Source organism: Cavia porcellus, unplaced genomic scaffold (genome assembly GCF_034190915.1).
Source record: "Cavia porcellus strain 051 isolate PalLab524CR breed Dunkin Hartley unplaced genomic scaffold, mCavPor4.1 scaffold_13, whole genome shotgun sequence".
Taxonomy (NCBI): Eukaryota; Metazoa; Chordata; class Mammalia; order Rodentia; family Caviidae; genus Cavia; species Cavia porcellus.
Genome location: NW_026947496.1, coordinates 10,073,838 through 10,087,883, shown reverse-complemented (window position 1 = coordinate 10,087,883; position 14,046 = coordinate 10,073,838). Strand labels below are relative to the sequence as shown.

General features: G+C 48.3%; 1 protein-coding gene across 1 annotated transcript; it reads left to right on the top strand.

The window, feature by feature from the left end:
- The first annotated feature begins 136 nt into the window (after nucleotides 1-136).
- On the top strand, nucleotides 137-11,175 carry Fam217a (family with sequence similarity 217 member A). The gene is made up of 7 exons (XM_063259689.1): nucleotides 137-693; nucleotides 3,580-3,686; nucleotides 3,919-4,021; nucleotides 5,548-5,632; nucleotides 6,402-6,547; nucleotides 6,644-6,711; nucleotides 9,708-11,175. The coding sequence occupies exons 2-7, from the start codon at nucleotides 3,589-3,591 to the stop codon at nucleotides 10,909-10,911; spliced, it is 1,704 nt and encodes a 567-aa protein (XP_063115759.1). The 5' UTR covers nucleotides 137-693; nucleotides 3,580-3,588; the 3' UTR covers nucleotides 10,912-11,175.
- Nucleotides 11,176-14,046: the final 2,871 nt, after the last annotated feature.

Here is a 14,046-nt window from a genome sequence, read left to right as displayed (position 1 = left end):
AGGACCCAGCCTTGAGGTCTTGGTTTAAGCCACCCTGGCCTTCACCTGTGTTCTTAGTCTCTGATGGAACAAATGCTCCCCGCTGTGTCTTTTTTCATCCTCTGCTGAGTTCCAGTTTTATCTTCCATGGCCAGGATATACCTTTGTCCACACCGTGTTTTCAATGTGTTATTATTTTCCTCCGAGAACAGTCGCGGCCCACGCACCTCAGCCAGGGTGCTGTCCTGTGGCTGAGGGACTCTTACGTGCTGCTCCAACCGATGACCATTATTAACTAAATGGAGCCCACAGCGGGCAGAGGCTGGTTGTGTTTCTGGTTAGGCTGATCTTTTATTCCTGACTTCTAGATAATGGAAATTCCCTCCCGTCTGCCTCCTCCCTCCCTCCATCCCTCCCTCTCTCCCTCCTCTCCGCCCTTTTTCCTTCCTTCCTTCTTCTCTCCTCTTCTCTGCCCACACAGAGGGCTGCTGTGTCTCCCGCCTGCCTTCCCTGCTCCCTTGGCCACAGTGCAAGCGACAAGGTCTGCTGGCTCCCTGAAGGCAGAGTGTTCAGCAACGTTCACGGGGACAAGATCCTCTCCAGGTTCCTCAAGGGAAGCGTCCTCAAGAGAGTGTTCGGGTCACCGCAGATGAGGCAGGGGATTCCTGAGGACCAGAGAGAGGACGCCCACCGTACCCTTCCTGACCCCAGAAAGTAAGTTTCTGATGCTGAAACTCCCAGTCTGCAATGGCCAGCTAAGGAAACCAGGCACGGGCGTGGGCGTGGGGAGCAGGGCAAAGCCAGGGTCAAGTCCTGCAGTACAGGCAGGAGGAGGAGGCAGGTGTGACTGAAAAATCCTGGCAGGTGTAGAATTTCTTCCCAAGTGAGTTTATCTTACTTCCTATTGGAAATACAAACATACACGTCACTATCACATTTACTCAGGGAACAAACAAATTTCAAGCAAGATTTTCTTTATACTTGCAAAAAATGGTAGCCTTTCAAATAAAATAGTCGGGAGCAAAACATTAAAAATTAATTTTTATTTATTTATTTATGCACGTATGTATGTGAGACAGGGTCTCCCTATGCAGTTCAGGTCGGCCGTAGGCTCACTTTGTAACCCAGGCTGGCCTCAAAGGGCCAAGGATCTTCCTGCCTCGGCCTCCCACGGTGCTGGGATCACAGCCTGAGCCCCACGCCTGGCTCTATTCCTTCTTCTTTACCGAGCATGTTGCTGTCATGGGCTCAGCCTCGGCCTCGACTGAAAGCGAGGGGAAAACCTGAGGAGCCACAGGGCACAGCCCCTGCCCTTAGAATTCTGTCTTCTCCAGGGGGAGACGTGGAAAAGAGAGCAATGAAAAGCTGGTGAGGAGGACAAAGACAGGAGCCGTGCGGGGTGTTAGGGGACAGTCCAGAGGGCAGCAAAGACGTCTCTAAGGCCCTCTGCAGAGGAGGGGGAAACGGAGGCAGGCGACCAGCACCTGTGGGTTGGGGTGGGGGAACCAGAGAGCTGAGAAACCTTGACATCTCCATACATGGCTTCCTGCGTGCGTCTTTTTCTGAGAACCTTCTCCGAAGGCCATTTAGGCTCATCAGGTTTTCCCCTCGCTGTCGGGGTTGAATCTCGTGCTTGTCCCGTTAAACAGACTAGACTCACTACTGAGGGAGACAAAAGCTTCTCAACTGTTGATCCTTTATTGTAAAGAAGTGACAAAGCTTTGTGGAGTTGTATGTGTGTGTGTGTGTGTGTGTGTGTGTGCGTGTGCGTGTGTGTGGTGCTGAGGCTGAACATTCAGTTGTCGTTTACTGATTTATAATTAGCTTGGCTTTATTTAGATTCTTTCTTTGGATCGATTTGTCACAGGAGAGCGGATGAATGCTTGTATTTTCACCCTTCTCCCCTTATTTCATAGAGCTATAGCAGGAGATGCGTTTGGTGATGCAAAACTGAGCTCTCGGGGCTGGGGATTTAGCTCAGCGGCATAAGCACCTGCCTTGCAAGCAGGCAGTCGTGAGTTCGATCCCCAATACTGGAGCTCTCACAATCTGAATGCCTGCTAGACAGAAACAACAATTTACAGGTTCTTTTAATTATGATGGATCTGATCAGGACCCCAGGCGGGCTGGCTCCAGCAGGGGCCAACTCTCCCATTTTGTTATTTAATGTGCTGTGTGTTACTGCTAGAACTCCAGGGCCCCAAGTCCAGGGCTGGGATAGAGCACAGGGACTTGGGTGTTGCCAGGTGACCGGGAAGCGTTACCAGGTGACAGGGAGCATGAACAGGTCCCACAGAGCTGCCTCCAGTCCCCTATCCCGCTGCTGCACAGGGGCTGGGAAGACCCATGGGCCGGCGCCCAGGGTAAGAGGCCAGCTTGGTGACCGCCAGCCTCACCATAGGCTGCCCTGGCCAGGGCCCACGGAGCCCAGCCTCCATCTGGGTGGGTGTGGGCCACGTGCCACAGACTCCTGCCCCCGATTCCCTGAACACAGCTTTACTTGGACTCACAGTGGTCTGCCTGCAGGTCATTCCAGGTGGGTGCCTATTTCCAGGACAGAGACCTGAACGAGGGGTGGTGGCATGGCAGAGCCCCAACTCAGCAGCCTCCCTTCTCCTACAGTTTTTAGGAAAATGTTGCAGCAGATTCTCCCTAAGTCACTAAACAGCCCAGGCTGGTCATGACACTGCGATGCTCCTGCCCCAGCCTCCCAGAGTATTTGAGTTAGAGGCTCGAGCCACAGCCCGGCTCCCACTTCCATTTTTCAGTCCCCCTACATCCGTTCTTCAGGGGAGCAGGCGGACAGCCTCGTCCTGGCTCACACACTCCCTGAACTACGCCCCCAATTTCTTCAGAACACGCTTTCCCTCAAGGAGACAGTAAGACAGCCGTTAGCACATGCCCTGATGCCACAGTGGCTTTAATCTGGGAGTCTTTGCAGGTAGCTCTACCTTATCCCCTGATTGCTTGGCTTAAAACTGTACAGTTCTCCAGTATTTGTACCTTAAAGGGTGGCGGGGACTCTGGGCTCCAGCTGCCCAGTCTGGCAGTGGGCACGGGCTTGCGCACAAGGCCAACCGTGCCGTCAAGGGAGACTTTGGTTTAACATGAAAAGCAGGCATCACAGCCCCTTCTATGGGTTCCAGGTAGGGCTGGATGGGCTCAGTGGCACAGCACTGCCTGGCAAGCTCAAGGTCGTGAGTTTGATTCCTGGTACCAGAACAAACTGAGTGGTAAATTCCAGATAAGTCCTACTTTTCCCATCCTGGAGGTCATTTTCTTATTTGCTGTCTCTGTTCTCACCTCTGACCTCGATTTCGGCATCTCTGTCTATTATGCCGTCCCGTTTGTTTTGGTCTGGGCCTTTGCTAGGTCACCCCTTGGTCTTTTCTCTTCTTCTTCCTCTTCTTTTTTTTTTTTTTTTTTTGTACCAGGAATCGAACTCAGTACCTTGCACTTGCCAGGCAGGCGCGGTGTGGCTGACCTGTCTCCCCAGCCCGTTCCTTCCTGTTTCCTTTCCTCTTACTTTTTCTTTTGTTATTTTACTTCTTTCCCTTCCTTTATTTCATTTAAGTAATTACTTTTGTCTTTCTGAGACAGGGCCTCACTATGCAGTTTAGGCCAGTCTTGAGCTCACTTTGTAGCCCGGGCTGGTCTCGAACTTGCAAGGATCCTCCTGCCTCAGCCTCCCAAGCCTGGGATTACAGGTGCGCACCACCAAGCCTTTTCTTCTCTGTCTCTCTCCCCCTCTTCCTTCCCTTCCTCCTCCTTTCTCTCCCTTCCTCCCCCTCCCCACCCTGAACCCCAGGGCCCCAGGTCTCTGAGCTCGCTCCCCCTGAGCATCCTTCTCACTCCTCTAAAATAAAAGCCCGCGTGGGCCTCCTTCTGCCCACGGTGTTCCGCCCTCCTCACGCCACGCCTGTCCTCCCACCCTTACAGGACTCGGGGCGATCAGAGGAACAGCTGCCCCGTGATGGGGCAAAGAGCCGGCGAGGCGTGGGGGCCCGTGCTCGGCGTGTCGGTGTCCAGCGGCTCCCGGGAGGTACGGCCTGCAGCTCCGCGCCGGCAGTGGGGTCCCCCTGGCGCATCGGGGCTGGCAGGTGCAGAGTTCTCACGTCCTTCAATAAAAGGAGTCACCTGGCTTCCATGGGAGACTCAGAACACTGCTAAGCGCTACTGGGATTTGTTACAGATGCAAGCTAGCCAGGCAATGCCAGCTTTTTATTTCCGTGCGTGTACTTTGTGAAAAATTTTGCAGAGGGAGATGAGGTTGGAAAAGTCTAATTCCCTGCGCTTGGGGATTCTTCAAACTAGCTGACTCCACCGGCTGCCAGCCCTTAGCGGTGGACACCTAGGCAGAGAGCGCTCAGCGCATCCTTTCCTGTTTTAGTAGAAAGGTGTTTTCCCCACAAGTGCATTTCTGACGCTAGTGACCTGGGCTTACAAAACTGAGAGAGGCCTGACAGTCCCTCCGGAGGCTAAGACACAGATCTCTGGGCTCCATCCGCACCCTGCCAGGGAGAGCCAGCGGGTCCTCCTGCTTCTCTTTCTGCAGTGTCAGGAGCAGAGGGCCTGGCAGACGCTAAGCAAGCTTTCTACCTCTGAGCCCCAGCTTCAACTACTACTTTTTAAAGGTTCTCTGGGTGACTCTCCTGTGGAAATCAGGCCCCAGAGAGCAGGAAACCATGCATTTGACTTATCAAAAACCTCCAGAGAAAGATCAGCAGCAGCAGCCAAATATCGCCCCTTCCCATGAATAAGTTAAAGCCTCACCCCATGGGAGCCTAATTCTCCCGTTCTGCCTCAGTGTGGAGGAGCTGCCCAGTTACACTCAACACTGTGCCTACTCAGATTCATTTGCAAAGGCTCCGCCTCATCCCAGATAGGAAATCACTGAGCTCTTTCCTAACACCATGTCCTGTCTTACAAACCAATCACCTCATCAGTTTCTCTCTTCCAGAATAAAGTATCGCGGGCTCCCCTCCCACACACACAGCCACCGCATGAACACAAACACAGCATTTGTTAGCACTTTGCCCTTTCCATTTGTTTTGAGCTTCCTTTGGACTATTTCCTGAGTATTTCTCAACATCTGAAATCCACGACTAGGGGGCTGGTTGGTGCTGAATACAATGCAAGGATTAGAGGTTTTCTTTGGTTGTCAGAAAGATTTTGTAGGCTTTTAGATCCGGTCCTCGGATGCAGAAAACGCGAGAACTTTTGCCCCCCTGTGCCACTCACGCTGAATGGGTGGTTCTGCTCTATTTTAAAATCAGTTTTGAAAACGCACCATGTCATTACTTTTCACAAAATGACTTGGAAAGCATAAGTTCCTGCCAGAGCCTTTTCCCATTTGCTGAGTAACAAGCATCACCAGCCCGTGATGGTCTGGTAGGAGAAAACTGCGTGTTTCTCCAGAGTGTGGACCCTGTCCCTGCAGGTGGCCAACCGGGCATTTGGTTCTGTGTATTTTGTCTTACTTTACGCAAAGAACATGTAGAATTATGCATTTGAGCTCTAAAAATTTATTTTTTATGCTAAGCATATCCTAAAACAATATCGTTTTAGAGCTTATCTTACTGGAATTTGGATTCAGAAATGTCCACTCCTGAAAGTAAAAACCTCCCTCGAGGAAGGAACAGTTCAGCCGGTGGTAAGAAACCCCGGATGTGCCCACTTCTCCGGGGACAATGACTCGCACTACGGGGATTTATTTTAAATAATACCTGCTTTATGTGACTATTAATCATCATTCTTAAATTCATATTCTTTTAGGCAAAATTGAAAAGGTAAGGATGTTTGGTTTTTCCTAAGTCACAAAACCTACTGTTTGAAAGTTATGTACATGTTAAGTGGTTTTTTTCCAACTTAAAATTGTATTTATGTAGAGTTCATCAAATAAATCAAAGCCGTTACTACTTTATGAGGCTGCAAATTGGTCATTACTATTTTGTACATTATTCTTTCCCATATAACAATACTATAATTGCAAACTGACACTGTAGTAAAGATAGTGTTTTCTAATCATTGCCAGAAGGGATGTAGCCACAGCCCTTTGGAAGTCTTAAAGCAGCTGCAGTGGTCACCACCCTGTTTGCAAGCAGTATAAAGTTAATGCTTTAGCAGACCATTTTTGATCAAAATATTAAACACAACTATACAACCAAGGCAATCTTGGGCCGGGGATTTAACTCAGTGGTACAAGCACCTGCGTGGCAAGTGTAGGGTTGTAAGTTCGATCCCCAGTACCAAAAACAAACAAAAAGGTAATCTGAATTATATCTACTTACCTAAGGTTCATTTGGTAACAGTGTTTAGTTAGTATTAATAATAGAATATGAAATTTCTGCTGAAATCAATAGGAATTTATCCCTCTATGTCTAAGAGAGAGTACACTGGACTTTATGTATTCCTTGGTTAAGACAAGAATTATATGTATCTTAGAACTGAGCAGGGGCAGAGATTTGTTTCAGTGTCTGCTGCTGCTTTGCAGAACTGTTTGGAGATTTCCATCATGCAGCTGATGCTAGAACTGAGTTTGTCAGATCTTCCCCTAAGGAGAGCACAGGTGAGATCTTATGCGTCACATTCGAAGTATCATTTTGTTAAAAAAAAAAACTTCACACAGCTCCTAAAACATTGTCCATGATTTTTCTATTGTTAGAGCAGCAAACAAGGAATATTCCAGCTATGGAGTTACCCTTTTAACAATGAACTTGGTATGGAGAACAGGTGAGATGTTTGTTTTGCAATTGTTTAGATTACTGAAATAAAGCTCAGTATACATGATTAATCACGTGTAATGCAAGGACCAAAAACTAACCAGAAGAAATAGAAGTGCGGTGGGGGGATAGTGTGAAGTGATACAAATTCAGCCTAAAATCCGAAGCAGCTGCAGACGCAGACACCAGCGGATGGGTAAAGGCGCAGAGCTGCCCTAGCCTCGTGCAAAGGCTTAGAGGGGTGGGGCTGCCTTCTTGTAGAAAGGACATTTTAATGTTTAAATTGAAAAAATTATTACAGAATAAGACACATTGCTACCAGTCCTCTTCAGAATCTTCCCCCTCGCATCAAACACACCTCTCCCACCATCCCTGCCACTTTCTGAAGCAGTCTCCAAGTCTTCTTTCATGTCTTTACGAGGTGTGATCAAAAATACAGTGCACGCTGCTACCCGAGGCCATCGGACGGAAAGGCAGCCTCATACACACAGCCCCAGGTCCTCGCTCGCCTTATTCACGGGATCCGGCCCTCTGCGACTTCTGACTCTTCCCCAAAGTCAAAACGACCACGAAGAGTAAATGTTACAATCAGGTCAGGACGCTGAGGGAGCACAGCCATGCGACTAAAGATGCCATGCAAGAGGACCTGGTCGGCTGCTGCACAAAGTGGCAAGAACGAGGGACAGATGCGGTGCAGGAGGAGGATTTCTGAGGGAGAAGAACGGCAACGTGTCGTTCCCCAGTCATTTCCTTGAATTTCACTGGTTTTCAGCCACACTGCGTGAGAGGAAAGTGCTATTTCACGTGCCAGGAGCTACTTTAATTGCTTTGATGTGTGAGCAAGTTCAGTGCTCTAGCCAGTCTTACAGCGTAAGTGCCGCTGTCAGGACCCTTGACGTACAGATGGGGACCCCACGGTCTACAGTTAAGTAGCTTGCCCGAGTCACAGAGGTGTTGAACCAGGATGCAAAAATAGCTTGGTTCATGCTCACAGTTAGCACTGTTCATTCTAACTTCGCTGCGGTTGGATTCTTATTTTTTTGGTTCTTAAATTTCAGTTATACCTTAGAACAGACAGACTGTTTAAAAATACAGGTTACTGGTATTCAGAAAAGGCCTTTTCTTGAACACTGTTTTGTGTCAGTTTTACAGTGTAGTGTAGTCGGTGGGCATCCCGTTCCATTCCTCTCTGCTCGCGGAGTGCTTCCCTGGCTGGCAGCTGTCTGCTGCCGAGGATTTTACCTCACTGGGCCCCAGCAGAGCTGCCCTTAGGCGGCAGCGCAGGGGAAACCAAGAAGGGAGCTGGCTGAGCCGTGACTACGTGGGGATTGTTGCTGATGGCGACAGGACAGCCTTTTCTATGAGAAAGAACTCGGGTAGAGCAAAGAGTTTAAGGAGAGAGGGCAAAGAAAGGGGGCCGAATTCTAATCCAGGACAAAGGCACGAGCAGGAAGAGGCAGTGGTTGGGGTCACAGCCACGAGATCCCACCGCCGCACTCGTGTCCTGGCTACCGCTTACTGGATTTGCACCCTCAGCTCTTACTGTCCTTAGCTTTTTTTTTTGTACCAGGAATCAAACTCATGACCTCATGCTTGCTAGGCGGGTGTTTATACCACTGAGCTAAATCCCTGACTAATGTCCCTATCTTCAAAGGTGCAAAATTCAAGAGCCCATCTCTGGGGGCTCCTGGGAGAGCTCAGCAGGTCTTGTGTGTGACAGGAATTCACTGTCAGTACTGGCTGGCTCTCATCATGGTGCACACATATAAGTTTGGTATCAGGGAAATATTTTATTAAAAATGTTCTCCTCAACACACGGGGCACTGACATAATCACTACCACAAGGGAGAGAAAGTAATGCTAAGTTGCCCTCAGCACTGAACATCTCACAAAGTGCCCAGAGATGACCTTGTTCTCCTTCTCTGACCACCCAAGTCGGCGTGGCCATTTCTAGTTCACTGAGTCTGTGGTGGCAGAGGGGTTAGGACCCGGGCCTCTGCCTCCAGATTTCATGCTTTTTACTTGTATAGTAAAGAGTTTAAGAGATACAGGCTTGTATCTCTTAAAAATTGTACATTTAGATTTTTCTTGTGATTGTTCAAAGGCAAGACAATATCCTAATATTTAGCTAAATGAACACATTTATCACTTTCTATAAAAATGAAAATATGCTTCAAGATGCTAGACTTCCTTATTTTTACTATAAGGGAGCCTAAAAAAACAAAGAAGATATTGAAACTACATGCAATTAAACAAACCAACTCTTTCAATTTTTAGTTATCTTTAAAAAGCATAGAAAGAATCTATGGCCTGCCTTTTTTTTTTTTTTGTGCATTTCTCAGTATAATTTGTGTAGATTTTAGTACTAAATATAATGCCTACAAATACTACTCCTAAGATAATTACCAGAGACTGTGTCTGGGGTTGTTTGTTACACTGTTTACTATCTTTCCTTGTTACAATAATTTTAAAAAGTGAAGCAGTTCACGTAGAAGCCTTGGTTAATTTAAGTAACCTAAGTCTTTCAAAGTTTCCTTTTATTTAATGCTGGGGTCAGTAAGCATTTCATTTATTTCAGCTTGAGCTGCACAACTTTATATCATCTTTATATTCCGAAATTCATGTACCTGTAGAGGCAAAGTAGCCATTTTTGTCCTAGTCATGGCTTCAATGAGCTATTTTTAGACTTGCTGTTAGTTAAAAGACTCAGAGTCAATAATAGACTATTTTTTGGCTCATAATCTAGTGAGTTATATTTGTGCAAAGGGTGACCAATTAATATTTTAGGGTATATCTGACTTTATAGTTGTGTATAACTGAGCATATTTGGAATTTAACATGTTTGTTATATCTATCTACATATCTATCTGTATCTATCCTGGTCATCTATCATCTACGACTGAGAACTGAACATTAACCAATTTTGGTAAAGTTTATGTATTTATATCCTTGAAGCACACCTTAATTCTACAATAAAGCATTTACCAGTTACCTTACTTTTTAAAGGGAATTCGAAAACTCTTCCGTGGAAGCCGGCTTTGACGGGAGCGGTAGTTCCACAGAGCCCTGCACTCTGAGCCACCCTGCAAGCACCTGGGTCAGTGCGCGAGCTGCTTCTCACACCTCACTGCCGACGCCCAGTTTCTCCTGGTCCTACACTGATGGAGACTTTTTTAAGGGCCGAAATGAGCTTCAGGTGAATTCATGTTCCACTACCGAGAACACCTCCGGAGAAGCTTTGCCCACTCCAGCTTGTAATCAGGGACATGGGAACAGCAGTGTGGAAGAAAATTTAACAGATGAAAGTGATTTATCAGAGAACGAGAAGGCAAGTGACACCTTGCTCAGCTACACTAAGATGGACCTGGATTTGAAGCCAGAGACGATAGACAGCGTTGAGGAATGCTGCACCGAGGAGCCCAGCGAAGCGTTTCTGTACCCCGACTTTCTTCCCACTCCCTTCGACACTCTGGACTTGCACAAATTGGCCTTTTCAAAATTTGAAAACTGGAAAGCGGCCGTGGACCCTCAGGACAGCTCTACGGAGCGCCTGGTAACTCGGTTACTGGAACTGGAGAGATTACAGCACATGACGATCCAGAAGGAGCGGCCGCGCCTCCCTCTGCTGGCCTGCGGTTCAGCAGTTTCTGAACACCCGTCCGCCTCCAAAGCTGCACCAAAAGCAAGGCCAGCAAAGCCGCCTGACGCTCCGAGTGTCCCGGTACCTGGTGTGGATAAAAACCGAGACAAAGCGAAAACCAGTTCTGCTTCTGGCAAGCCTGAACAAAATACGTCAAGATGGCATTGCAGCGACGGCAGCAGAGGTAAATGGACCCCCAGACCACTGCCTCTGAGAAGTCCGTCCACCACAAAACCACCGGCTGCCACCTACGACGACACTAAGAACACCCAAAGTCCCATTTTAAACCCATGCCAAGAAGTCTCACCCAAGTCTAGTACCACCCAAACAAGCCAAGCACCGGTTAAAACGCTCTCAAAACGCTATCTGCCACCAAGATCTCCAATACCAGTTTCCTCCGTAGCCTTGTCTTTTCCTGAAAATCACAGGGAAGAACCGAAGACGCCAAAGACCAGAAAGAAACTCCACCATAGAACTGTACTACTGAAGAGACCGTTCTACATTCAGAAGCTAAACTATTTGTCACCTTTTATAGGTAAGGGTAAGTGCTCACTCATTGACCAAAAATAACTCTTTCATACATTCCATGGTGAGCAAATCCATTCTAAGGAGTCCAGCTAAAATGTGCTTCATTCATTCTGAGATACAGGCATTAAAAACAGAAATCACACAATTGCTTGGTTGATTTGAAATCAGTGCTGCAGTGTCTGTGCAAAGGGCCTCTACACCGACACATCTGACAATCTTTTGCACTTGTTTTGAAGAGAGGTTTTACTTTGTAAACCAAAATGTTCAGAAGATTGTTCGTTTTTTTGCAGTATAATCCCACTGTCAATAAATGGTATAACTTATTGCTGTTGTAGCCTTGTGTGTTCAGTCACAGTCATATAAGAGAGTAAATTTGGTCAGCGATTTCCTGAGTTCTTCACCTCAGACGATGCTCCCTCTCCACGCATCTGACGTCCTGACCTCTGGGTATTTTCTTATCCCTTAAAAATGTAAAGAAATTGCTGTCTCCATAAAGAACACACAAGAGGTGCTAGATGCTCTCAAACCCTAACCTTTTATTTCTTGGGCCCCTTGTTATGTATAATGGAATTAGTATCAGTTCTCACTTGAGCTCAACTGCCAAACGGGATGGAATAGCCTGTCTCCACCCAGACCTAGTCTTTCTGAAATGCGGGGGGAAACACTGCTGAGAACGCAGCCACGGAGCAGCCGAGGTCTCCTGCTGCTGGTCTCCCCCACGGCTGGACCTTGCTGCCTTCAACGCGGTTAACTGAAACCCAGAGAACTCATGGGTGCGGGGGCGGGGGTGGGGAGTCTTGGGGGGCGCTACAGGATGGAGAAATTTCATTCCACTTTAGAGTCAGGGAAACAAGGACATGAGAGTCCTGCCTTCAACCAGGCTCACTGAAACAGGCCGCCGGAGCGAGACACGTACGGAAGCAGGCATTTTAATGCAGGTGGTTCTTGGCTCACACTTGGGAAAATGTGAAGACTCGATGTCACAAATCCCAGGTTTGGATACTCTGGGGCGTAGTGTGGGCTTAAGTGGATAATTGTCGAGTTCACATTGTCCGATTAGGACTTCAGACATTACCAAAGGCACCAAAGGCCTCTCCCGGCCCACCAGTCCCGCACAGCTGCCGTTTTTATGCACCATCCTCCCGCAGGAGCGGAGAGCCTGAGTTCAGGATGGGGGAGGTGGATTAAAGGATACCCAGCTCGTTTCCTTTTTCCTTTAGCAAGAGCAAGGCTTAATTTTTTTTCTTTTTTTCCTTTTTTAGACAGGGTCTCGCTATGCAGTTCAGGCTGGCTTTGAGCTCATTTTGTAGTCCAGGCTGGTCTTGAACTCACAACCATCCTCCCACCTCAGCCTCCCCGAGTGCTGGGATTACAGGCGTGAGTCGCCACGCCCAGCTAAGGCTTAGTTTTCTTAGAAGCAGAGTCACAGGGAGTGTACTCAGTTTTTCAAAAGAATACTCTGGAACTGTCTCAGCACATCAGAAAATGAACTGGTCTCCTGTAAGAAAACGTGTTCCACAGCCCAGGGTGGTTCATCTCTCTTTCACATCCATACACTGCAAAACTGGACTTCCTGGTTGCTGCCAATCATCTTTCTTCTCCTTCCCATGATTCCCTAGTCTAAGGCCTGAACCTTATTTTTGATCAGCCCTTTGTACCCACTCTTCTACATACTTGGGATTTTATTTCAACTTCAGGGTCACAATGATGACTTTGTCTTGAGGGATATGTTTGTATCTTACCCTGCTAGGGGTCAGCAAATGGACCCCCACATCTGGGATTTCCTACCTCAGTGGTTAAGCACTGACTGGCCCCAACTGGCAGGTCTGAATTTGAACTCGGCTCCTCACCAGCTCACACACTGCAGATCATCTCATTGACTGTTCCCCTCATTTGTGAAGCGGATGGAATTCTTTCATCTCTCATGAGCATAAGGCCTAGGGGACTGAGGGTAAAAAGCGTCTGACCTACAGAGACATTCAAAACATACAAAGGAAAATGCACAACCCCGGAGGCTTACAGTAGCCCTGGGACTGAGTTTAATGTCAGCAGAGAGTGATTGCCAACAGGGCACCTCCTGGACCCCTGTACTGCAGGACAGCTTTGGGTGCTGCTCAAGTGCAGGCAGCCTGTGGGCCTCATCTCTGGAAAATTCTAGCTATGAACTTACCTGCCAGGTCCTCGGGCGGAAGGTTCAGGACACAGGCGGAAACAATGTTCCATGTTTGTAAGGTAAGGTTTTTAACTGGGAACCAAACCAGGCTTCTTCGTTTAGGTCCCGAACTGCTCCGTGTAAAACACATAGAAGCACTGCCCTTTTCAATTATTAGGCAAAGGCACTGGTAACTTCTAAGACAAGACCACAGTGCTGTAACTGGGTTCCTAGAATGAGACAAGCGGTGAGTGTGTGGGACCTGGACGTGTGGCCATCTCCTTGCCCCAAGGACGTGAGGGAAAGGCTTGGTTCAGACAGGCAACAGCTGCACAGTGACTCGGGGAAGGGAGCGCCACTGGGGCTGGCTGTGGGCATGGAAGCCAGAAGCCAACTTCTACCATTATTTCTGCAGAAAACACCCAGTAACTCTGTTCAAGGACATTTAATCAGGACTGCTCGAAAACCCCATGTTTAGTTCTCCATTCTTCAGACTCTGAGCGCACCGTGCCACCTGACTGAGGGGTGTGACCCAACTTTGTCATCCAGGCATGCAGGAGCCCAGCACTCTGCCAGTAGGACATCTGAGCCCTTCTCTCAGCTGAACCACAAGTGAGGCCTTTGTGGCCCTGGCAGGGTGACCACAGGGCTCCCAGCCCAGCAGCCCGAGTAGAAAGTTACAGCAGGACATCTATGGGGTCACTCGAGCCACTGCCATCTGACCCAAACCAGCCCCCACTGCACTCAGGGGCGGTCAGTTCTGGCTGGGTGTGTGTGTGTGGGGGGGAGTCTTCACACCCTTCCTGTCCCTGGAGCCCTGTCTGGCACACACCGGAGAGCCACACTCCTCTGTCCCTAGGCTTACTCACTTTGAAAATGCTGAAACTTCCAAGAAAACAGAGGGGCGAGTTGAAGGTAGACAGCCCGTCGTGTGCTGGATAACTTATTTACATTGAAGGAAAAGGGAGTCAGCTCCCGACTGTTTTCACTGCCAGGAAAACCAGGGGAGGGGCACGATGCACCCC

Coding starts and splice junctions, on each gene's coding strand:
- Fam217a (XM_063259689.1), top strand. CDS start 3,589: ATGCAGTTTAGGCCAGTCTTGAGCTCACTTTGTAGCCCGGGCTGGTCT. Junction 4,022..5,547: donor TGTCCAGCGGCTCCCGGGAG/GTACGGCCTGCA, acceptor ATATCGTTTTAG/AGCTTATCTTACTGGAATTT. Junction 5,633..6,401: donor AAGGAACAGTTCAGCCGGTG/GTAAGAAACCCC, acceptor TCCTTGGTTAAG/ACAAGAATTATATGTATCTT.